This window comes from Drosophila mauritiana, chromosome 2R (assembly GCF_004382145.1).
Source record: "Drosophila mauritiana strain mau12 chromosome 2R, ASM438214v1, whole genome shotgun sequence".
Lineage (NCBI taxonomy): Eukaryota > Metazoa > Arthropoda > Insecta > Diptera > Drosophilidae > Drosophila > Drosophila mauritiana.
This window is the reverse complement of record NC_046668.1, coordinates 12,090,058-12,116,093: the sequence shown is the minus strand read 5'-3', so window position 1 is coordinate 12,116,093 and position 26,036 is coordinate 12,090,058. Positions and strand designations below refer to the sequence as shown.

At 43.6% G+C, this 26,036-nt stretch overlaps 3 protein-coding genes across 4 annotated transcripts in view; all 3 read right to left on the bottom strand.

The window, feature by feature from the left end:
* Nucleotides 1-26,036, bottom strand: part of LOC117136420 (irregular chiasm C-roughest protein) — a 117,212-nt gene that overhangs the window by 50,823 nt on the left and 40,353 nt on the right. The gene's annotated exons all lie outside the window — the stretch shown is intronic.
* LOC117136419 lies at nucleotides 18,663-22,644 on the bottom strand. 2 transcript variants are annotated; one of them, XM_033297329.1, is made up of 2 exons: nucleotides 21,305-22,644; nucleotides 18,663-21,253 (listed from the first exon to the last, which is right to left on the bottom strand). In XM_033297329.1, exons 1-2 carry the CDS (start codon nucleotides 22,358-22,360, stop codon nucleotides 18,896-18,898), a joined length of 3,414 nt encoding a protein of 1,137 aa, XP_033153220.1. In that variant the 5' UTR covers nucleotides 22,361-22,644; the 3' UTR covers nucleotides 18,663-18,895. The 2 variants fall into 2 exon arrangements, with proteins under 2 accessions (XP_033153220.1, XP_033153221.1); XM_033297330.1 differs by having other exon boundaries at nucleotides 21,151-21,234.
* Nucleotides 22,663-25,138, bottom strand: LOC117136421 (axoneme-associated protein mst101(2)). Its single transcript, XM_033297332.1, has one exon. It carries the CDS (start codon nucleotides 25,021-25,023, stop codon nucleotides 22,978-22,980), a length of 2,046 nt encoding a protein of 681 aa, XP_033153223.1. The 5' UTR covers nucleotides 25,024-25,138; the 3' UTR covers nucleotides 22,663-22,977.

Below are 26,036 nucleotides of genomic sequence, written 5' to 3'. Positions count from 1 at the left end.
TCGATATCATCTGCTGGCATTACAGTTGGCTTACAACTGATTACACACTGACTCGTGCAAGTTTATGTTCAAGTGTCCGTTCACCCACTCATGTGCCATACATATATATACGTGTATATATGCACCTTTATTCATATATAAATTCTCCTACTTAGGGAAGGACAAAGTTTTTACTTCACACCCAAGCGAGATTCGAGAGTTGGTAGCTGAGAACCGAGAAGCACTTTGAGCGCCCATAAATCCCTCGGTGGCTGTGAAAAAGAACAACAACCACCACTACTAAACTATGGCGAAAGTTTGCAGTTCAAATCAGTAAAAAGTCAACTTTAGCATCCGAAGAAGCCGAAGAAGGAGCAGGATGCCAGGGAGCCCTGCCCCAAACGCGTTAGCCATATGGCAGGCGAAGCCAAGTGGGAAAATCAACGAAAACAACGAGGCAATCGCACTGCCACTGGCACACAATCACACATGTCCGCATGGCGATGACAGTGGGAAAAGCGCAGCGATGACAAGGACAACAAGGACGAGGTCCGCCATCTTGTTTTGCCCAGATCTGCCTTTGTGCTGGCCATTGCATGTCAATTGACAAGGCGGCGTTGAATGCATTTCCGGTTCCGCTGCACTTTGTTTTGCTTCTCTTTTTTGGTAGCCGAACAGGATTGCACATTCACAAGTTGGAGAAATGTAAATCTAATTTCGAATTAATATTCAAGCCTTGAATTCTCTTATAGGGAAATCCAAAAGTTTAACCTCCTCGCATGGTTGACTTGTTGGGCGTACATATATCCTGGATATGTTGTGCGAATGCAAATAAATATATTTATTGCGTAATGAAATGAGATACTACTGCAGGTGGATAAAAGGAAGGAGTATCATATTATTGGCAAAGGAAAAAGGTAAAAGCTTGTTAATTGCAGGAAATATTATCCAAGTGGCTGGCTGGCACGTTGCTTTATTTGCATTGCATGTGGCAGGTGGGGCAGTTTCCTAGTGGCAGTGGCACCACCCACACACCCATGCAAACATACATCCGGCCGGGAAATCCGATTTCCATGGGTAAACGTGGCTGCTCAACGGCGGTCAGCGTTTGCCTTGGTGCGCCCAACTTTCCAACTTGTGCCAATCAAACAAGTTCAATAACGGTAATTAACAGTCCAACGCAAATGCAGTTGCACTTGCTACTGCAATACCAGTGGCAAAAAGGCGATGGGTGGGTGCACTGCCTGCAATTTGCGAAAAGTTCAAAGCTATTAGCATGTCGATGCCTCAACCTGAGCGGATGTCCATGTCCTCTCCACCGACTGCCGTTTTCCAGCGACAGAAGTTTTCCCCATCCCCATTCCCATCCCCCTTACCACTTTTCCCGGCCTAATGGTGGAACTGCCCGCCATCAGTTGAAGGCTATTAGCCATGGTACTGGAATGGGAAAACCCGGCTGTTGTGGGGCGGAAAACGGCGACAGGCAGTCAGTTTTGCCATTTAGCCCAGCACGCCGGCATTGTCCCACTGTAAATGGTCCACCAGGCATGCCAGTTTTGATTGAACCTGATGGACCCGCTAACTCTCTAATCAGATTTAATTGTGAATGATGCATAGGGCCACTCACAGCAAATGGGTATTAATGAAAGGGGTGAGTGGTGGTGGAAGTTTGGTCAAAAGAGCCGCAAAGGCCTATTACATCTACTGGTACCTAAAGAGATTATCTCCAAAGATTTCCGGCTTACTTTAACACGCTCTTATGGAATATTATTTCATATGATCAAATAATCCTTTTTCTTACCCGACTAGAGCAAATCCCTACGTAAGATGTACCCATCGTGGGTAGTGAGTACTTAAAGCTTAGAGTATGAATCATCCGCAGAGCTCATCCATCTCGTCTTCACATAATGCACTTACCCAGGCCTTTGCCCATGTTTGGTCTAATAAACAGATAGTTGGCAATTGGCTGCTACTGGCTGTTGTTGCCAATGTGCCAGCGGATCTATCAATTTGTAGCATTTTCAGGCTCCCACACCCACGGACGGCATCCGTATTCACTTACGAGTGCGGGGATGGGAATGGCTGGGGTAGAGACCGTGAATCCGGCAACCTGATGGAAGGAATCGTGCCGAGGAAATGGGTGAAAAGTGGAGCACATCGCCATGGATCCCTGCACTTTTTTTTGCTCCTCCTCCTTTGAGACTCTAGCTCCAGCTCCGGCAGCCACTTTGGCCACAGAACTTGAACATGAGTGCAATCAAATGTATTACATTTTGTGCAACTTAAGCGTCGGCTGAAGTGCCGAAGACAGCTGGCGAAGAGAGTGCGGACAGGGGATATAGTCCAAACATATACATATATACATATATGTATATGTATAAGCTGCACTATATATATATATGCATTTGAGGGGAAAAGAGGGCAGGGGGAGGGGCAGGGATATATCCGCCTTTGGATGCAATGATTTCCTGAAAAACTTGAGTCAAGGCTGAGTCTGGATGAAAAACTAAGCAGATGAGGTGGGCGGAGTGGGGCACATACAGTGGCGCCGTAAAACATGCAACATGCGCCATAAAAATGGGCCAAGCAAGGAAATTGCTAGAAATGCATTTTGTGGCTTATGAGCCGTGAAGGGGATTCCAGAGTTGGAATGGGAAGGAAAGGGAAAAGAAGGCGAAGCGCTTGGAAAATCAATCGAGTTTGTTCGACAAATATCCGCTCAAATGGAAATTGACAGGAAAGCCACCGAAAGAAGGATATGCCTGAATGGTCGAGAAAGTGAATGGCAATTAGATGTCATCGCAGTTAAACGATCTTTAACCATGACAAATTCACAATGTTTGCTCAATTGGCCATAATGCCCTGATTGATGACAAGCTCAAATAGGCAAAGAGGGCGGACATGATATGATTATCCAACAATTTCCATTGCACTGTTTGCCAACTAATCAATGGAGAGTCGGAAAAGCGCGGCGATGCAACTTCCATTTCCTGCCGCACTTCTTTTCCTCGGACTCAATCGGCTGTCATTGTCCTTGGCGTTTGTCAAACAAAGCAAAAACTTGCTAAATTCTGCGCTCAAACAGTTCAAGCATGGAAAAATTTTCCACAGAGACACGAGAAGGAAAAGCCAGTGGGTGGTGGGGTGGGTAGTGCTCGATGGGTGGCAAGGCGAACGGGTGGCTGGCAAAAGTAAAGTAAAGCAAAGAACTTTATACCTAAAAGGGATTTATTTGATGACTTGTCTAACTCGTGCCCTTCACTCTTCACACGAACCCGGACCCGGCCACGCCCACTCCACCCGACTCCGCCCCCCGCCAGACAGTCCCCCGGCATGACGTAGCACTTTTACAAATGAAGTTTTATAACTTTGCCTCCGTCTGATTTGTCAAAGAGCGAAAGAGACACGGCGCCCAAAAGTGAAATGCGACAAAATGGAATGAAATTAAATGCATTTTGAAAAATGATAAAGTTCTGCCCGGCAAGGAAACGGGTTTTCCTTTGGTCCTTCCTACAACTTTAAGCTAGGTCCCACAAATCAGTGGAAACAGAGCCATTCAATTTACTCACAGTATCCATTCACATTCGAAAGAGGGTTAAACTTACCTGCAAGAAAGGAAGAGAGAGAAACAATTAGAAATGTAAAAAAAGTAATGGAAAGAATTGGATTATTTAAAAAAAATGTCACTCTAAAGTTAACCTCAAATTTAATGCTGACATATAATCTATAAACAAATGGAATTTACATTTGAATTAGCCTTTTATCCGATTTCAAAGATAATTTGTTGACAATTCGGTGCAGTAATAGCCCATCTAATGCAGGCTATTTAAACCGCAATTAAGTTAAGCGGAACAAAATTAATTCATCAAATAGCAAACGATTATGCATATATATATTTTTTTAATGTTCGCATTTTTTTGGCCAAAACGAACATTAAAACCTCGGCCCAGAGACAGATAATGATTAAAACCAACGTTGACAAGCTGTTGTAGCCACACAAAAGCGCTGAGAGAAAGGAAAAAACTAATTTGACAAAAGTTTTCGACCATCGGAGTCAAGGATGCCAACTGTCGAATCCCGTGCATGTGTGTGTGTGTGTGTGTGTTCGCATCCATGTGTGTGTGTGTGTGTGTCCTGTCTCCTGGTCGAAAACTGCAGCAGCAGTACAAACATTTGCTTTTGGCCGCCAGCATCGACTATTTCACAAAAGCGCATAATAATTTTCACAGGATATGAAAAAACTTTGAGTTGGCTCTTCCGTTCGCTCGACAACCTGCATGTGTGAGTGTGTGTGTGAGTGCGAGTGTCCTGCGGCATGCCATTTGAATGCCACACTTCGTCCCATGCCGCCCGTCCATTGCCCATTGCCCATTTCCCTCATTTCACCCCGCTGTTGTTATAGTAATTGGACAAGTCAGTGGCTAAAGTGGCGTCGGCAGCCAACTTGCCACCAACAATTTTTGCAGTCAGGACGACACCACTTTTATTAACAAATGCCAGCGTGTGTGCCCTGCTGAAATTTGCTAATTGCCACTGTTGCCTTCTCGCATTTGCCGCATTCTCCGGTTATTAATTGTTTTTTTAATTAAAAAATGTTGTTGTCCGAAATTACAGTTACTGCGAGGAAAGCAGAGATAAAGCATAGCGTAAAATGGTCAGAAGGAAATTAACAATTAGAGGGAAGAGACACACATGTATGCTGGAATGCTGGCATTAAGTATTATTTATCTAAAGCAAAATGGTTTTGTAAGCATTAAAATTTCAAGAATATTGGATAAATAGTTCTGTAATACACAGCAAAAATAAAGATACTTTTACTGGCTAGGGGATGTAGCTAACTTCTATTTATGCTTCCTTGCAACTCAAGGGTCAATTTATGACTTTCTACCTGCAGCTGCAAGCTCCAAGTTATAATTTCGACAGCTCGCAATTTTTCTACCAGCCCAGCTCCATCAGTTGGCATTTGTGCTGGCAGCACGATAATTCCTCGGCTTTATGTCGTAAAGTATCTTTTCGGGGTATCTAGTCGCAGCTCCGCTGGGATAACCTTATCCTTTTTTTCGCTTGGCGTAATGGGAGCAGACTCGCCATAGAAATTTCCCAGTCACGTAGATGGAGATGATGCAACCCACCTGCCCACAGCAGCTCATGGGCAGGTCAATAGAGAGAGAAGTGGGTGGAGTGAGTGGGCTGAAGTGGGCGCATAACTCACGCTTTTCAGCGCCAGAGTGCACTCAGCTTTTCCCAACCCCACCGTCTTTGCTGCTTTGCTCCCCAACTCCCCCAACTCCTGGTTAAGCCAATAATAAATTTCTGCAACAATTTCGTGCCAAAGCTGCAGTTTGTCAGCATTAGCTGGCCCGAAGCTCCCACTCCCACTGCCAGGGAATTTCCCTGATCGATATTGGATACCCATGCTTTTGTGTGGCCCCAAGGCGACATAAATGTATTTATAATTAACCGAATTCCGCCTACTCAGTGCCCATTGAAGAAGTTAAAATGGGATGGCTTTTGGCAGGGCGGGTAACAACCAAAAGTTGCCAGATTACAACTTTCCCCACTGCTCTGCTTTCTGCCATGTGTGTGTGTGTGTGTGTGGTATGACAAAAGTTTCTGTTAGTCAAATCTTGGCATGTTAAGTTGTAGCTAACTTTTTGTAAACTCTAAGAAATCTTTGACGCAAAGGACGCAAAGGATTCCCCCCTCCATCACTCGGCGATTGTGTGTTTGCACAATTCTTTGCAACTGTGTGTATTGCATTTAATTAATGCAATCAGACCCAAAATGCAGACATAAGAAATAAGATGGAAGTTCCACTTGGCAAACTGCGAGGATTGCTTCAATTGGTTAAGATATTGGTTAACTTTTATGAACTTGCCACTTAAATATATGTTATGGCCCCTTAAAAATGGCAAAGACACTTCCTAGAAATACTGATAAGTAAATAAGAAGACCTATCGTAGGATCCATATGAATGGCAGCACTTGCCTAACCTATTGTTATCCTTGTAAATATTTCTTCAATGTTTTCAATCAAAGAACAAGTTGATTTCTCTCGAAAACAAAGCAAATGTGTATAAAGGCTTAAAGGTCACCACAGTTCAATATTGAAGTTGCACACATATGTACCCATATATAGCTAAGTAAGTAAGTAAGTACGTAATGTTTGCCTTGACTCGGAATAAATACCATTTCAACATCGCCTGCCCACAACGAATTATCATAATACTGGCTTCAGCGACAGCGGAGTATAACCGCCCACTCGGAAAAGGGCGTACACCCACTTCTGGGCCAGGACACCCCGCCAGGGTACGAGGACCTCATCCTCATCTACATGTAATCGCACATGAACAGACATAATATTTACTGCTCTAATTAATAGTCACGTACACCGCCGGAGTTGGAGATCCAGTTGGGTTTGCGTTCGGCGGGATTGCCGCCGGATTTAATGAGCTCAAGGAACGGGGCTTTATGAGGACAAATGTTGGTCGTTTGCCACTTGAAGTGGCTGGTCAGCTCAAGGATTAAGCTTTGATTTCATTTGATTTGCGGCTATATGGCAATGGCTATGGCGACTTGGCCATTGGCCATGACCAAAACACGGACTTTATTATCTTTCCTGGATGGCTTTGTCGCACTGACCGAACACTTTTCGCCGTGCTCTATTATCTTTGCCCGGCCGCCAACGAACCGAAAACACCAAAACAACGTGACTGCTGCATGGTGCATCCTATTCCATTCCCACACCCCCTCGCGTTGCTCCAAATCCCACTATGGAATTTGGAAATTCCTGTCTGGACGGGATTTCCTAGCCGTGCCGCGTGGCGCATAAATGCATCCCACTGGCGGCCATCCGCCCGATTATGCATGTCCCCCCTTTTCATATTGATGATGTGCCCAGCAGAGCCCAGAACATCCCAGCACAGCCCAGCACAGCCCTCAAAATAAATCCCCAAAAAATAGTTTTCGGTCCGGCAGGACAACTCAGTTGCATAGTTTTTCCTTTGCTTCGCAACCGAAGCGGGTTCAGATTTTTCGGTTCGACTCCGAGTTTGTTTTCCCAGTCAAATTTTTTCTTGCCAGCCAGGCTACCATTTTGCCAATTGACTGCACCCATCTCCAGTGTCCAGCATCCAGTGGTCAGTGTGTTTGTGTGGGCGAGAGGAAATCCTGGCGAGCCTCGCACTGAGCCGCCAGCGATTGCCATTTCGGTTCTAATCAATTTTTTTTGATTGCCAAATGCAAAGTTGGCCGGTGGGAGACTTACGCAACTTGGCTGGCTACCCGCACCCGAAAATCCGGGTAAAAAATGGTGGAAAACAAGCCTGCCACAACAGGAAGATAGGATTGGTGTGGCATGGCAATGGAATTGAATCGGAAAGATGATTCGGTCGGATGATGTGCACCTTTCGATGGACTCGCCCACGACGAAGGATGGCGGATTAAATATATATTTAACCGGCTCGGGGCTATTTAAGCGCACTTTGATTTAATTAACATCCATGTTTGCCCCCCTTCGATCTGATTTAATTCACGTTATTCCACTTTATTTGTTTACACTCTTAATTTGCTACACATTTTTGCTAATTTTCTTTGTTTGCTTTGGCCAGCTCAGCCTCATTTTAAATGCCAATGTTTTCTTCTGCGCTGTGTGTTTAATTGCAACTCATTAAGCATATTAATTAAATTGCCACATTTATGCAATAAAGCTGCGGTTATTCGCCAGTGGAGCGAGGAGGTCGGAAACTGAAAAAAGGTATAAATGTGCAAAAAAGAGGTTGTCATATATTTCAATTCGCCGGAAAAAATTGTGCACACACACACAACGGCAGCAAATTAACATGGAACAACAAAGCTGGTCGGAAAAAAAGGTTGAACAAATTTATTATTTGCATATTGCAAAACCATAAAGCAACTATAGTGACTATAAATGTGAAGTGTCGACTATAATATACCTAATTTTCAGCTGATTTGTCAAATCTGTATTTGATACACATCGTTTGATTGAGTTTCTAACTGCCATTTCCTGTAACTCATTTGCTGTATTTAAATATCTATCATTAGCCCTCATCGCCTAAAAAGGATTTTCATAATGGGATTTTACTTTTGATGCCGGGGTTATTGTTAATACCACTGCGTTGATTTACATTAAGTAATGCGCCAAAAATTACTGGCCTATTAAAAAACACCTGACCACAATTAAATAAAAGGAAAGCTGGCGAGCAAATGAAACAGTAAGAATTAAATTAAAAACCAGAAATGGAATTTAATTAGTTTGCACAGGGCATAATGAGGATTTATACTCTGTGTGTACACATACTCTGGCATTTATGAGTGCAGATTTATTAATCGCAGGACACATGTAAAAACCAGGCAGCGAGACACGTGTTCTGCCACTTTAATTTCTTTCGGCAGCATTCGATGAGTGCACACATGCAATTAGAAAGCTGTCAAAGCCAACAAATGGAGGCATCCTGGCCCAAACCCAAACCCCAACCACATCGCCTTGTCATGCAAATCACAGCCGCCCAACTTGTCAGCCCGTTGACATTGAAAAGTTGCCGGGAAGGCGGGTGGAATTACCTTTATTAGCGCAGCAGTGCTCGGTGGCAGAAGGAAGGAGGTGGATGTGCCACGTGTTGCTTACGCAATGCACAGGGGATGCTCGGATGAGGGTGTCCTTTGCCGGTGCCACAAAGAGATACAACAACGCACTGTGCACCCGGGATTAGGGCTAGGTAAAAGGCGAAAGGGGCAAGGTCCTTGGGCATTAAGCATTAAATTGAGTTGCACATGCCACAGTGAAACATTTAATGTGAGGGCTTTTCCGGGCTTAGAGCGCAGATTTCAGTCGTTTTGGATTGTTTTCCAAACTCAGCGTTGCAGGGATGTCACTTTGGTCCAAATGGACCCTATTACTGCTAACTGCAGTGGCCGTAATAATCGAATTAGGAATGCTTCAGGGCGTAAATGCAAGTGTCTGGTTAAATTAGCGGATGTTTAAAACTGCATCTCAAACGGCTTCAATTTGCCAATGCAAATATACATGTTGTCAGTGCGCTGCAATGCAGCCTTAAAAAATATTAAAATTCTCTATAAATATCTCTGTCTGGGGCGCACTGTGTGCATTGCCTGGCCAGCGAAATTTATAGCTTATTTATATAACAATAAAAGCAGCGTACAATCACTGGCATAACAACACGGCACACAACACAACATGAAAATGTCGCCACACGACGACTGTGGCACCCGGCAAAAAGAAAAAAAGTGTGGAAAATGCTGCATAAATCGGGAAAACTCGTATAAAATATTATGCATATGCATATGCATTCCCTTTCGGTGTGAGCCCACAAATTAAACAAGACACAGTCTTTTGCTGGCAACATGCAACGCAGCCCCACTCGCAGTTTCTCTCAGTGTGGGGGCGTGGCTGGCGCCGCCTACACCTGCTGTTGCGGTGTCCAGCATTAAAAAACGGGCCGTCAGCTTGCAAAAACCAAAGGCAATGGGTAGACCAATGCATTGATTTTTTATTTATGGCTGGAAAATGGTTCGTTGACTTCCACATCGATCCACAAAAGGCGACAATTGCAGTAAGTTCTAGCAAGTAAGGCAAATTGTTGAGTTTAATATCTTCAAGAATGCAGTTCAAATATGCTACAAAATGTATTGTTAAATACTTTTAGATAGAATTTAAATAGTTTGGATAATCATTCAGTTTGTAATAATGATTCAGCGCTTTTACACACTGCTCGACTAAAATCGATTGATTTCCATTTGGAAATGGAAAGATGATTAAGTTATATTCCGATCGAATCTCAATCTAACAAGGCTGTTTGCTGGAAAAACCAAACAGCACAAAGAATAGAAAATTCCATCCGCTTCCGCGGTAATAATATTTTATTGCCCCACTGCCTGTTGACATGGCAAACAGCTAAAAAATGGCAATTTGATGATTTATACATGCATTCTAAATTCCGTGGAACGCTTTAATGGGTTGGGGCATGCCACTGGTGTTTGCAGACTCTGCTGATTTCACAACTTTTTGTGGTTCTCGGCTGCTTTGAGTCTGCTTTTGTCACATTTATTGCGCTGGCATTGTTGGCATTTTGCAAATTAAACGGATTTCCGCCAAAGGCCATTTCCGCCCGACCCTGGCAAAAGGCATTTCAAAGCGATTGCACTTTTTATCGCCGCCTCGATTCGTTCGATTTCGTTCGATTTTGTTCGATTCCCATTGTCGATTTTGTTGTCTGCTTTTTTGTTTTTTGTTTAGTGTCCGTTTTTTAGTACTCTGACAAATGGTTTACTTCGTTTTTGCCCCATCGCTGTGCTATTTGTTTTATGTTAATAAAGGCAGACAATAAATAAATGGGAAGTGCACGGCATTTTTTCTCTCTGTTCAAGATGTCCGAAGCTGTACTATTGTTGTAGTTCCTATTGTACGTTTTTTCTGTCGAATGCTCTTTTATTTAAACATAAACTTTTTGCAATTCAGCACTGCGAACTTATTCATAACTCGATTACACGACTTGAATGTGATTATTGTTCTGATTTGACACTGGCTGGTCACGTTTTAATTTGTGTTGCTTGTTAATTAAGCACATTAGACGCAAATGAACTGGAAATGGCAATTAGCTGTCAGGATTTGATTTGCAGATGTGTCAGCGAAAAAAGTAAACCAAATTGAGGTAGAATAAAATGTCAAACAATGGAATATGGAATAAATTCGATTACCACAAATTATGTATAAATTCAGTTTCACCGTTTGCAACGAAAGAATTCCCATACAGGCAGGAGAAATGGACTTATAAACTCGCCAGTCACAATCCTCAGAATCGTTCACTTATTATTCCAGCAATCGAATGCCAGAAACAAATTTAAATATCCCCGGGCAGCTTAACAAACTTCTTCTGTCTGACCTTCGGGAAGGGGAACCACCCAGCACCTGGCGACCATCCTCATTAACATATTGAATTTTAATATCATGTCGGTCGAGTCCTGCATCCTGGAACCTGGAACCTGAAGCCTCAGAAACCACAGAAAACATCCCCCGAACGAGCCGCAAAATTCTAAACTACTTTCGTTTGGCATTTGCATTCCATGCTCAAAAGCCAAAAGAAATTACTGCGGCAAAGCCCAAACGGAAGGAAAACCTGGGGTGGAATCGACGGGGGGAAATGGAAAATTCAGGGGAGGGATCCATCTGCATATTTTTGTGCTGAGCTGCGCGAAGCATGATTAAATGGCCGCCAACGCTCTCAATAATGACGTCAAAAGTATTTGCATTCAAATTGCGATGAAAAGTTTGTGGCAAAAAATTCGGAAATGTACTGATGAATTTCTGATTTTGGCCGGCGAAATTGATTTTTAACGAGGCATGTTTAAATGATTTATGAACAGGCCGAAAAAAAAGCGATACGTTTATTATAAATGCGGCCAGACAATCGCGACTTTGAAGTTCATTAGGCTTCAACAATAATTTAATTTATTCGCAAAGACAGCGACTACAGCGAATTGTGCCAATAATTTATCGATATTTGGCAGAGCCACGCCCCAACCGCTTGCCAACATAAATCTTGGAGGAGCTCCACATAAATTCCGGTCGACAAGTGTCCAGTTAAGCAGGCCACAAGGAAAACCGCGAGTGGGTGTTTCCCGGTTAGCCAACGCAATCTGACACCTACACTTAGCGAAATTCACACCAAACATAATACACTATAAAGTTCCACCTATTCCTTCTAGACTTATTCATTTGATTCGTGTACAAGTTGTCCGGATGTCTGTTTTTGCAGGATACTTATGGGAACTTGTTGTAATATTGTATGGTAAATCCTAAATATTCGTATTGTTTTAATAAATATTTCTCAGTGTAGCCCCAAGCAAATGACACACATTTGAAAGCGCCCAAACTTGGCTCCACAATTTGTCACTGGGTCATTTTGCACATTAGAAATGAACTGGCAAATGGAAAAAAGCGAGTTGGGTAGCTGGTGGGTGATGGTGGCGATGGTGTCGCTTTTTTTCCATTCTGTAAAATAATAAATCATGAGCACATAGCAGAGAAGCAGTCGGAAAAGTGGTTGAATGCCTGGCGCCGGAAAAGTTCTGTTTTTCTTCGAATGTCCAAGGATCTGCTGGCGCGCTTCTTCATTCGCTCTCGTGTTCTTCTGACACAGTTTTCAATTTGTGGCTTCGTTTTTTTTTTGGCACCCAGCATCGCTCTGAATAATTGCCCCAAAATAGCATAAATCAAAAGTGGCTCTAATTACGGCTGCAAGCCAGGTGATTAATTAGGGGGCAAAGCAGGTGCAACGCAGGGTGCATTTGCCGGGTTAATCATTTCATTTAAATATCATAATTCTCATTTAGCCCGAGCACACGAGCACAGGCCTGTGTGTTCAGTATTAAATATCCATTAGGTGACCAGGGGACCTGCAAACTGAACAACTGACTGACTGACTGACAGTCGGACTGTCAGGGTCGTAATTATCCCGATTTGGCCTTTGTGTGCGATGTGTGTGTGTCTTGTGGCCAGAGTTAGCAGTGCGGAAATTGAATTTTAGGTAATTTCGTTGCATGTCATTAGGCGCAATTATGTAATAACAGACTGCAGCCAAGTGTTGATCGATGCACTGTTCCGAACCGAAGAACTTGTCCGGCTGGAGCAGCCCCACAACCCCCCAGGAATCACCAAATGATAATTAAGCCGGGGTGCAAGTGGGTGGCAATTAGGGGCATGCCTGTGGTTAAGTTCACTGATGTTTGCCTTGTCATCTTTTTCGGCGCTCAAGTGGCAACACAATAAATTCTCCATAAATGCCAGCCTTTGTCAGGACCTTTTATATTCAATTTATTATCTCTATCCTAGTCGTTCAGTCCGAAATTAATTCAATAAAGTGTACTTTTCGCCCAACCGAAAAATCACTGACCCATTTTGGAGTGACCTCAAATTAAATTGTTCGAACTTCCTTTGCACATTTCTCAACTTATTAATTTTCCATTAAATGTTACAAGCAATTAAGCCCGAACAAGCAAGCAAATCGAGGACCCGGGCAAAAATTATCAACACGTTCCGCTTATTAACTGCCAGCAAAATGTGTGTGTATTCATACACAATCGCACACAAATAAAGAAAATGCCCCAGCTACCAGGACTGGAATCCTTTCGCAAATCTGTCGCAATTGTTTGAGTTATGCCCACGGGGCGGGGCAGGACGAGATGAGAAGGGTCTGGCAGCGGGGAAAATATTGCCGAAATATATATCCGGGCCGGGCACTGAAAATCAAAAACATTTCAGTTCAAATATTTTGCGAGCTCCTGGCGTCTGATGCGTAAATTTTACGCTTTCCTGCATTTGCCACAGACTTTCGGGCGAAGCAGGGATGTATGTAAGGATTCACCATGATGCGTCTGATTCTCATTTGTGCTCTTGTATTTGTGCTCTGATTTGGATTTATGCATGATGATATGCTTTAAAGCGGAAGCCGGCAAAAGAAAATGGGAAGTGGATTGAGCTATGTGCACGCCGTACGGCGGCTTAGAACTGCCAGGGTCCTGGATCCTTGGCTCAGGACACTACGCCCCGAAAGTTGCCAGCAGCCAGCTGAGCCACTTGAAGCAATTTATGAAGCATTTCACTTACTTAGCTGCTGATTTACTCCAGCCTCTCCAGGACCAGTACGGGACCAGTACGGGACCAGTACGGGATCAGTACGGGACCAGTACGGGACCAGTACGGGACTAGTACGGTACCAGAGTATATATATTATAGTGAAGTTTAGTTTAAATCTCTAAACAGCTGATATATTAACCGTGCGGGATTTTTTTTAAATTTCTGGTACGCAACACTAAAGTCTCATCTTATACTAACATAATGGCGTATTCAAAACTTAGTATTGCGGACTTTTTGGCCACAAAAAGGTACCAGTTCTCTGCTACACACGTATGTGTATTACATTACAGCAAGGACCTTCAGCCCAGCACATGTGTTTGCAATTTTTCTATGAATATGAAATAAGTCCCTCCTTCGCATGTGCGTAAATAAACAAACGGAGGAGCGGCAAAAGCCGAGACACTAGTTCCAGTACCACTGCCACTGCCGGAATGCCAGCAAGGACTCGCCGCTTTCGAGTCCTGCGATCGAGTGTTTACCCAAGGCGTTGCCAGCTTCGAATGAAATACACAAAACGCACACTTTACGACTGCCAGGCAGCTAACGAAGTTTAATGTGTGTTTTATGCAAAATGGGATCTTGGAAACCGGAAGAACAGCGCTGGATAGCCCCCATAAATCCTCATCCGTTTCCTTAGCCCACAAATAACCATCAAGGTCGGGGCCACAACGAAATTCGATCAATTGCCAGACAACAATGATGCTATTTCTATACTACACTCGGAGAAATAAAGTGCCTCATCTGGCATATCCTATCTGCATCACTTACAAAATTATGTTTCTTTACGTTATTACGCTTTGTTGATACAATGAAATTTCCTTTACTATTTCCCTGAGTGTACTACAAAGCGAGGGTGCCGGAGAATTAATCATAATTGCTCAAAGCCAAAGGGAGGATGCCAGGACTCTCGGTTCGTTAGGGCATCAGCCGTCGTCTGGGCTCGTGTTGTTGTCTATCCGATGATTTGCCAATTTCGTCTGGCGCTCTCTATTTGGCTTTTTTACATAAAAATATTGCCAGGATGAACACGACAGGCGATGACGACGTCGACGGCTGGGGCTTGAGGAAAAACATAATGAGGCAGACAACGGTCCAGACGACGAAAATGGGTAAAAGTCGTGGAGCCAGACTTTTCCCGGCTTTGCAGTTTGTGCCGAATGCAAGTGGTGGAGAAAAAAAATTGAAAATGCCGGACAAAGTGGCAAACAGAAGTAAATGCGTGACTTTCACTTTGATGTCGCAGCGATGAGGAAAGGTCTGTACAAGTACAGCAGACAAGTGTCGATTTGACCAAAGCTAGTTCTTCATTCCTGCAGAAATCCTTGCGCTGTTTGCATAGACAAGCACGTGCCATTTTCCGGGGGCTTTCCCCCCTTCGCAGCAGCTGTAAAAGCTGAAAAAGCTGCGAAGTAAGCAATCAGACTGGTGAATTCGAGTGTGATGCGATGTCCGAAAACAAGACATTAAGGGTCTCCATTCAAGGCATATCTTCTCAAAGGTAAAAAATAGTAGAAAAGGTGCAACCCGACCAAGGCAAACACAAATTCTACAGCCCGCTGCAGGCGAACTCGAGTCAAATGCAGAAACTTGTTGGAAAAGTGGGAAATGCCAGTCAGGTTGCAGGTGACACACCTTGAGGCGCTGCAGCGCAGGACAAGATACCGAGCCTGGGACATGGAAATTTTCGGGACAGTCGGGAGGAGGCTTATCATTCCAAGTGAAATGAGTGCAACGGGCCGCAGGACATGTGAAGGGGGTAATCAAAATCTCAAGCTGATGTCCTGCCACTTGCACTTCGCCGCAGAACAGACAACTGCAAGATAATGAAGCGTAAACTTAAAAGAAAAGTGAGCTGGGAAATATAGAAATGTTTGCCCAGACTTTGCGATAAAAGTTGTTCGGGCCAAATTGTGTGTAAATACTTAAAAAGTCGTTAGGATGGCCAAAAGAAGCGGTCAGAGACATTGCAAAGCGCTGAAGGATGCGGCGTGAAAGAAGAGCAGCCAAGTGGAAGGCTTTTAATGAGCAGTTGACGTCATCATCATTAAAAATGTGCAAACTGCGATTGAGATGATTGATTGGGTTCTGTTTGCTCCTTTCAGCCGACATTAAGTGCGGCTGAAAGCGGCTGCCATAAATTTGCTTAATCAAACTATTTAGCCAGCCGTTGGATGTAGATGTCACGCATCGGAAGTCAAGCTGCTGCAGCTCCATTACGGTTACGGGCACAAGGTCTCCCGGACTCCGGGACTCCCGGACTCCGCGGAGCAGGACGCACACTGTGCCGTAACGAGCGCCTCACATGTGTTGCATGCTTTTAGGCGCTGCTCAGACGACACACATAATCCTAATTAATTGCCGGCATCGGCATCGGCATCAGCATTCAGGCGGCAGGATCCATCCAGGAGCAGCGCCTCCTTCCCAGCCCCAACCGCCGGGGGAATACGCAGCGAATGCATTCTGGCAGGTGCATGTGAGCACTTCGTGCGCGCCATTTACCCACCGAGTGTTTGGGCGGCCATGTGGGTGGTGCACTGAGAGAATGGGCCACCTAGATCTAAATATCCACACATCATAAGTAATTATAGCAACTATTCCTTTCATATACGGTTTTAATATGAATATGCCAGTTGGATTTGTGTGCCTTTGAAGTGAATCTATATTTCGTTGGCACTTTCCTCTAATCTGAGTAGGCTTTTCCAGTGTAGCTGTCATCTCCTCCGATTCCCGATACCCCTCGTTTCATGCCAGTGCGCCATTATTTCCTTTTGATTTGCTTTGGCTGCAAAAGTCGTGGCGCGTTGAATGGCGTTCTAGCGAGGGGCAAGCAACGCATTTCATGCACTCGGCTGAGCTTTCGAGTTGCTTAACGCGTTTGATGTTTGCCAGGAGCTCTGGCAGCTACATCTTCCCATCACCCATCACCCATCGCCCATCGCCCAGCCCACATCCCCCATTTTGGCCCTCGGTCCATAAAATTTAATGCATCCTGCGAGTGTGACAGCCTGGCGGGCCTACGAATCCCACATAATCCGCAGGAGACATCGCCGGGCGGCAAAGTGCTGTAGCTTTTGAGCCAGCCAAGTGATGTGAAAACCCGTTGTCAGCCGAGTTGTAATTGGGTTTCCCGAACGGAATTTAATTTCTGCATCTTTAAGACCGCCGGCCGTGTTGATATTTGAAGGCCCGGGAAAGCTGCAATTGAGCTGCCCGATCATCCCCAAGGGAAACAGAAGCAAGAAAAATGGCAAAAGTTTTCAACTCGGGAGTGGGGAGGTTGATGGCCATTAAACCAGCCACAATAATCGATGCTCAAGTCGAACATCGAAGCTCTGTGCTCTTTGGGCCTGGCTAATTTTCTTGTGTCAAGGGAAAAGGCTTGGGAAACTGGAAAAAGGGACGGCTGACTGCTGCCGCCGCTGCTCGGTCCATGCAACACAATTTTAATTAGTTTGGAAAAGTATTTTAATTTTTGCAATTTGAGTGCCAGAAAAAGAGAAATCTTGGGACCCACGTGGCCCTGCGGCTGTGGCAACCCCAAAATATTTTGAAATTCCTCTCTTTAATGATTATTAACATTATTAGTTGTAATGAGCGTCGTCAGCGCGTTTTAAAGTTCGCCATTGAGGCGTGGCAAATGCCAACAGAAATTTGCGTGTTGCCTGCCCCATTCGTAAACCAAAAAAAAAAATAAAAATCACCAACTGGCGCGCCAAAAAAAAAAGCGCGGGCTAAACGCAAAGAAAGTTGAAAAAGTTGGAGAAAAATTTTCGCAATTATTTTTCTGTTTTAATGTAATAGTGAATTGTGGCTTTTTTTTATAATTTTTCGGCCTTTTTTCTGCTCTCTTCTACGCTTTCAAACAAAAAAGTTTGTTTAAACTATGTGGACTGAAATGGTTTTGCCGGACGGAGTCTAGCGGTTGCGTCGGGCACGCCGGAAAGTATGCTTTGATTTTTAGCCCGTCCATTGCGTGGAATGCAGTGTTCGAATTGTTTGGTCCCTGGTTTTGTGTGCACTTTTCTCGGCCATATACATATAGATATATACATATACAAATATATTTCAATTTTGGATATGCCAAAGTTTTCAAATTAAAGGCTCGGGCTTTGACCGAAAGTTTTGCGGCTGTGGGCGGCTCTTTGCCATGATTAGTGATTGAGTTTGGTTCTTGGACTTACGCAAAAGCAGGCGGGGGCACTTACCTAGAAAGAGAGCAGAAAAACGCCATAAAGTGTTAATTAAAGTTCGAATAACGAGGAATGTTTTTGAGGTACAAATTCGATGAGCTAGGACATTAAAGGAGTCCGATTTTCAGTTGTAATTTGCGGCCCGAATTCCCTGGGCAACTAAGAGTCTGTTTTGTGAGCATCCCGAACTTAATTACACACATCTCATTTGACGCACACAAAAACCACTCCCCAAAAGCTTCGCATGGGACTCGGGGTCTGGTCGTCTGGGAAATGGAAAACCCGAAACGAGACAACGAGACGACACATGACATATAGCAGAATCCGGAGCAGAAGGATCCTGTGAGCCGTGCCCCCGGCACAGACTTTTGTTTATATGTCATAAAAATTACTCATACGTTAATAATTTAAACGGATGGCTGTTGATGATGGGTCACAGGCGTCTGCAAATTTGCTTTGGCCAGGACTAACTGCGAATCAATACGAAATGAAAACCAAATAAGCGACGTCCTGACGTCCTGCCCATGCCCCATGTCCTTGATCAAACACAAGGCCATCACCTCAAGCTGGTTTGCTTCGATGCCCGATAAGTTTCGCTATCATGTCGGCAAAATTCATAACCATGTCTATGACAGACATTGAGCATATTATCTGATGTTGTCTGGGTGGCTGGCTTGTAGCTGGTGGCTCTGTGCGGTGGCAAATTCATTATTTCATCAATAAAACAACACAGCAATCAATATTGTGAGCTGTCCATTTTGTTTGCTTTGGCCGTTCGGCCCAAGCGATACTCCTAGATAAATAGACGGCATATGTGTATGCAATCCATATATTTATTCATGATGGAATATTAGAAAACGGCTGTAAAATTTGCATTCCTCGGTCTTGTGAACCTCTCTTGTCAGTGAATTTATTTTACTGCGTTTTAAAGTAGTTTTGCTGGTCTTTTCTTTTCTATTAAGTTGTATATTGCTTTTTATTTAAATTTGGTTTAAAATTTGTATTTGTAAGTAGCACAGTAGCAGCTCATCAGGATCTCTCCGCATCTTCTTCTAATTATTTTTTACTACTCCATCTTTAAAATTCCTCCTACTCATTTCAGTAATGGGATACAAAAAGGACGAACCATTGCAGAAATCGTCCCTTTTGTAGCACCGTTTGCCGAAAGGGTTACAGGAATTCAAGGGATGGAGCCAGAACACACCCAGGTAATCGTTGATGGCCAGTGGTTTCAGGTTGGGAAGCAATTGGCGAACGAGGAAGTTGTTCTCCAGCAGAGGACTCCGTCGCAAAGTTTGGTAGTACAGAGGGGCAAGCCCGGGAAATAAAGACCACTGACGTGGATTGAAAAACCTCTTTCTGTCATCCGTACAGTGCTCGTCTTCCAATCCTCGTTGTGGTCTTCTCCTGAGTCTTGATAGGGCAGATCTTAAGAAGATACCTAACCCCTCGAGCTCAGAGGGTTTTCCATGTTGAAGTCCCTTGTTTCGCATCGCCTTGTCTTCCTTGTCCAAAATCTTCTTTATAAGTCCCCAGTTTTGAATATCATCTTTTACGGATATTTTTCGTCTGCCAAACGACTGATGCCATTTATTAGCTTTTGTTGACATAAACTTGTTCACATTTCCATTATTCTTTCCCGTAAGTCGAACCTTCTCTTTAAGTTTTCCTAAGGTACTGCGGTTCTGATCCTTTTCGGTAGAGTTCTTCTTGGGCTTTTCATCGGTAGATATCTTTTTTGAATTCTTATACTCATTCGAATATTTCTTTGGCTCTCCTAGTAAATTCAAGAAATTGCCTCCATTATTATTTTCACACTTCTTCTTTAGGGCAAATTCAGCACATCTCTTTCTCAGTGAGAATTCTTCGCATTGTCTTTGCTGCTCCTTTAATGAGCATCTCTCTTTGAGATTTTCATCCGAACATTTGTCCTTGAAATCTTTTTCTGCGCATTTCTGCTTCAGTTCTTCTTCTGCACGAAGTTCCCTAAACTCTTTTAATGCACATTTTTCCTTTAATTCTTGCTCTGCACACTTTTCCTTAAGTTCGTTTTCTGCACATATCCTTTTTAACTCTTCTTCTGCGCAAGCTTTCTTTAATTCTTCTGTTGCACATTTTTCCTTCAATTCTTCTTCTGCGCATTTTTCTTTTAGTTCCTCTATTGCACACATCTCTCTTAACTCCTCTTCAGCACATTTCTCCTTTAATGCTTCCTTTGCACACTTTTCCTTCAGTTCTTCTTCAGCACATTTACTCTTTAATTCTTCTTCTGCACATTTATTTAAACCATTGAGTTTATTTTCAGAAAATAAATTGTTTTGATTATGCTTTTTGCTTATAATGTTTTGCTTGTCTTCTGCTAACTTTTTTTGCAATTCTTTTATAGCGAGTTTCATTTTTGACAAAAGGTCTTGCTCGTACTTATCAGATGTTTTGCACTCTGAAGACATCTTTGTTAGCACGTCTTCAACGAAATTATTTCTTTCTTGACATTTATCATTTAAAGACTCAATGGCGCAGTTTCGATTCAGACCAAATTCATTAGATTCTGTCTTAAGCTTTTCATTTGCACTCATATTTTCTAGCTTAGCCTTAGCTTTGCAGAATTCTTCTACAATACTTTGGCTAAGACCGTGTTTAATGCATTGGTTCTTCAGAGACCGTGCTTCGATCACCTCTTTTATGTGTGTGCACTGCTTAATAATAATATCTACCTTATTTATTATGCCTTTTTCCGTATTTCCCAACATTGATGATTTCGAACGAGCGCAGTCATCCATTTTCTGGCACTCACAACACTGTATGTAATGCCTCCAGAAACTTTCAACTAATTGATTTACATTATTGTCCTTTTCCTTAACATTGCAGACTTTACTTCCGTCCAAATCCTGTTGCATTCTTTTCTCCACCAGGAACATACACCTAGCCATTAGCTCTGCTACTCGAAATTTCAGCTTGTCTTTATCATCTAGCATTGAAAAAAACTTTGAGAAATCGCCTTCTTTCTTAGACTTTATGTCTCCTTTGTCGATATCCTTTTCAGGAGAACACCACAGATTGTTGTCAGTTCGGTTTTTAAATACTTTATGCAAGTTGTTATCGGATTGACCAGATCGTGGTTGGTTATCCACGTTTCCAGCAATTGAACGTGGACAGGGCATTTTCGAGATACATTCACCAGTATTGGGTGGCTTTAATCCAGCTTTACAATCTTTCTTTTCTGAAATATTATCACACGGAATTCTGCTTTTTAAAGTGTCATAGAATCCCGTTGGTTTTTGAATATCAGGTGGAGTTATTTTGAGTCCTGACTCTATTTTCTGACCACTGGAATTGTTGGAACTTGATTCCATGATATTTTCGTTGACCCTCTTATAATCCACTTTCTGTTCTGCTGAAGATGAATGCACCTGTGGATCAATGCATTTCACGCACATATTTTTGTTATCAATTCGACTCACATTTTTTTGGTTCCCGGGCTTAAAAGAAGATTCTCTAAGACATGGAAGCCGGCCCTCAGTTTCCTTCTTGGCTTTACTTATGAGCTTCTCCTCACGTTCCTTTATTACTTCCAATGAGTGGGGAAGTATTGGTTTGCTATGTGAAGATATTTCTTTGTCTTTTGCTCTTCCAGTACTTTTTGGTTTAGTTTTAAACGGGAAAAATGCATCTTGCTTCTGTGGATTTAATGAGTTTTCGAAAAAGGTCCAATCTATCGAATCGTCATTATATTTTGCCTTTGGAACTTGTGGCTTTGCCTTTAGCTGTCTTTGCGTTATTTGCCTTTTGTATTTAATTTTATTTTTATAATGCTTCATTAGAGCCTTGTTATCCGAGTGATATCTCAGAAGATCGGCATCCTTTCCCTCCTGCAATTGTTGCCTTACTTTTCTACCCTTTGACATGAGCATGGTAACAAAATTCTTGAATGTACGCTTGGGTTTCTGAAACTCGAGGTACGCCTCCTTATCATCTGGATATGATCTGTGGGAGGAACTCGGCGAGTATTTCTTTTTGGAAGACCTCTTCATCTGGTTAATCCTTTCGTTCTTCTCAATTCCCTTGTCTAATCCGTCAACACCATCGTTCATTAGATCCCTCAGACGTTTGTTGATTTTTCCATTCGATCTTTCCCTAAAACGCCGAGCTCGTTGGCAGACGTCTGGACGGGATTCCCTTTTACCCCTGCCCGATTCTTTGTGGTAGAGGCGTCCCATCTGACTGATAAAAATGCAGCTGCCAGGATGTCTGCATCCACAGACTTTGAGGCTGTGAACTTCGCCCACAATGCAGACCTTCTGTGGAACCTGTCTTATCGATGGCGAAGAGCCCGATTGGCAGAGATCGTTGGTGAGAATGTCGTAGGACATCGGAGGATCATCCTGGAAGAAGGTAGTCTGGTGGTGACTAAATGCAGATCCATTGCTCTTTACCAGTGGCCAGGGTTGGATGTATGGACTGGGTTGATGTCCGACCCACAGTCGTTTTAGCGGCAAGTTAATAAACCTGCGAAACATTCCAAAGAACACGGTTGCTGCGGAAGAGTCCTTCTGAGTGCTGCGGTTGCCAATGAAATTTGGATGGTTAATAAAAAAAAACTAAGGCCAAGTTTAAGTGGGGGCAGTCACTGGAGATTTTATTAAAAAACTAAGCAAAGTGAAATAAAATTCATGACAACTTCGAGTGCGAAACACATGATGGGTTTTCACAGAAGGAAATGTGGACAACGATGATGATGGCCTGGGCGTCCACTAGAAAGGCAACTTGGTCAAAGGGGATCAATGTACCAATCGCTTTTCACAGTACCCATAACTTTCCATTGCTGTCGTGCGAGGTGGCCAAGACCACGGTGACGGTGGCAAGGACGATAGCCCAGTTGCTACAGTCGATTACCTGGTCTGAAAATCTAGAGTCATATATCTAGGCAAATATATCCTAGTGTAGGAAATCCGCTGCATCAACTGAAGGACAAGCGGCCTTGACGACCGCCGTGGTCCTTAAAGCCTTTCTCCTTGGGCAAGCAATGATATTCTGGGCTCCTCAAAAGCGCAGCTTTCCACCTGTCTGAGTCGCAAATTATGGGTGAACCAAACCTTACGTTCCTTCCTTTAAGAGATTAAATTTGAGGATACATTTATTTTTTCTTCTTTTTTTCCTCTGCTTCGGCGGCTTTCTCCTTCTGATCGAATTCATCACATTCTTTCAAAACCTTATCTTCCTCGCATTTTTTCCGTTGTTCTTCTTCGTCCGTTTCCTTCAATTGTTCTTCCTTTTCCTTCAGCTTTTTTAGCTTGGAGTTCAGTTCTTTTTCTTCTTTCTTAAGCGATTCCAGTTTCTTTTTCAGTTTCTCGCATTTTCTCTTCTTCGCTTCTTCGGCGCATTTTATCTTTTGGAGTTCCTGTTCGCATTTCTCTTGTATCTCTTCTTCTTCGCATTTTTTCTTTTTCTCCTCCTCTTCGCATTTCTTCCTCCGTTCTTGCTCTCTGCATTTCTTCTGCTGCTCATCCTCGCATTTTTCTTTTTCGACCTTTTTCATTAACTTCTCCTCCCTTTGCAATAGTTCCGTACGTTTTTTCCTCACCTCGCATAATTTTTTGGAAGCGTTCTCTATGCACTTTCTTTTAATTTCCTCATCGGATTCTCTTTTACAGCTTTCGTTCTTGCATTGTTGTTTGAACTCACCATCGACTTTCATAATATCTTCTTGAGTTTTCGCTAGGACTTGACATATTTTCTTTTTTGCTTCCTCTTCACATTTCTTAATTTTCTCCTCCTCTTCTTGCTTTTTCTTTCTTTCTATTTCATTGCACTTGATTTTTTGCCTTGCGTCTGCGCATCTTTTCTTCATTGCACACTTTTCGATATTAGCTTGTATTTCCTTAATCTCGCACTCTTTATTTTTTTCCTCCTCTTCGCAGGACTTCTGCATCATTTTCTTCACTTCTTTAGCGGCTTCGCTAAAATCTACGTCGTTCTTTTCCGTGAGATCTTGAATCGTGGGGCATGCCTCTTTCCACTTCTTTTGAACGCAACTATCTCCACATTCCTTTTCTGCCTTGCACTTATTCACTTTTTTCGGTTCTCCAAAGGCATAGGCACACATCTTCTTGATCACCATCTTACGGCACCTCGCCTTGATTTGCGCACTAAGGCATTCTTCTATGGCAGCCACGTCAGTCTTATTCTTCTCCTGTGCTTTGCATATATCCTTCCATTCTTGGTATTCGCACTCTTTCATCTTCTGCTCGAATGGAGATTTTTTTGCATCTCCCTTGGGACATTTCGGCTTATCTTTGGTCATTTTTGGGCACTCGTCCTTCTTGGGTTCCTTATTTTCGTCCTTTGCACGTTTTTCTTTGGGAACCTTTTTGGGCTTATCACAAGCCTTAGCTTTTTTCGCCGGATCTTTACTTTTATCCTTGGGTGCTCCCTTACAGCTATCGATTATGGCATTCTTTCCTTTCTTAGCTTTTAGTGATTCTGCTGCTTTCTTCGCGGTCTTCTTATCGTCCGCTTTCTTGGGCTTATCGTCGCATTTATCCACTTCCGGTTTATCTTTACAATTTTCCTTCGCTTTCTTACTCTCTCTTTCCAACTCGGCTTCTAAGAGCTTGGTGGTATCTGCTATGCATTTCCTAAGGGTTTCTGTGTTCTTAGACAGCTTATCTTTCTCTCTGGGCTCCTTGCACCCTTCCGCAGAGTCGGCCTTCTTCTTGGCCGGACATTCCTTCATTAACTTCTCGATCTTCTTGTCCTTGATCAGCCGCTCGTAGCGGAGCTTAAGTTCCTGCTCCCTGCAGTACTTCTGCATCACGGACTTCAGACAGACTCTCTTGACGCCGGCCATCACGCAGTCCATCATCTCCCCCATGGCCTTCTGCTCCTCCGGCTTCATGCACTTCATTTTCGCCTTCAGCGCCTTCGACTTCGACCCGATGCACTTCTTCAACTGGCATTTTAGGCGATAGGCGTCCCTCCTGGACGCCTCCTTCTTGGCGACCGCCTCCTTTTTTTTCATTTCGAGTGCCTTTTGCTCCTTCACGCACTTGTACCTTTCGCTGTCCATGAGAGGTGGGTCACAGTATCCGCGCAGCTGCCATTTATAAGCTATGCCCATGGATTCGCGGACTTGGGGAGCGGAAATCCGCGTGAGCAGGCAGCCGGCAAATCTGGAGCCCATTGATAAGAACCGTGCTTAGTCCCCCACGAACATAAATTTAAAACTAACAAACTAAAAATTTAGATAGATGGTCGGGATTTAAAAAAAAAAACGAATTTAGATCTGTTGCTTGAAATTGAGATGAATACTGGGTTAACAAAACATTTTAGGTATATCGTGTGTTGTTGCCAGTTAGTTTCTAAGCGGTATTCCAGGAAGTGCGGGAGTTGGGAGTTGAGATGAAACGCTCTTTCCTTGCTGGCGTCAACAATTTTCCAATCTTTGCTCAAACCTCAGAAATGACAACAACGCAGAGGAGCCACAACCACGACATAGTTACACACACATCCCATCGAGGGGCCAACGGCAGACAAACACTTTTGTCGAACATAAAATCGAGCACAACTTAATTAAATGTTAAAAGCGCGACCGCAGCGCGTCTGTGGCAACCAAAGGTGTGAATACGAGGGGTTGCTGCCGGTGGGCTGGGCATTTCCGGCTTGTGGGTGGGGTGTTGGTGTGGGGTTGGGGTTGGAAACGCCGTTATCACACCGAAGAAGACGCTGACAGACGCTAACTTCATTTTCGGGGTACTGCTTCAAATTAGCAAACCTGTCAACTGTCAGTGTTTGTGAGTTGAAGTGCGGCCAGAAGTATGCGGGGTGGGCGGTTGGGCTGGAGGTGTGGGGCACGACTCCAGGCGAAAAGCAAGACAATGTGCCTCACCTGTGCTTCAACACCTTGCAGGAGCTCCTCCGTCCTCCCGCTACTCCCTCGCTCGGTAAGGAAGTTGCTCTGCGAACTTTGCAGTCTATACAGAAGAGGCCTCCATGGCCATGTGTGTGTGTGTGTGTGTCTCTGTGTGTCTACTTCCGCCACCTGCCAACCCACAACCCCAGCCCCCCATTGCGTTGTTTGTAATTTGTTAATTTCCCGCATTTAGAAATTAATTTTCACTTCATGCGCCGCCAAGCAGACAACAGCAGACAGGTGAGTTCGAGTTGGCCTACCTTGGCAGCAGCACTGTCGCACAT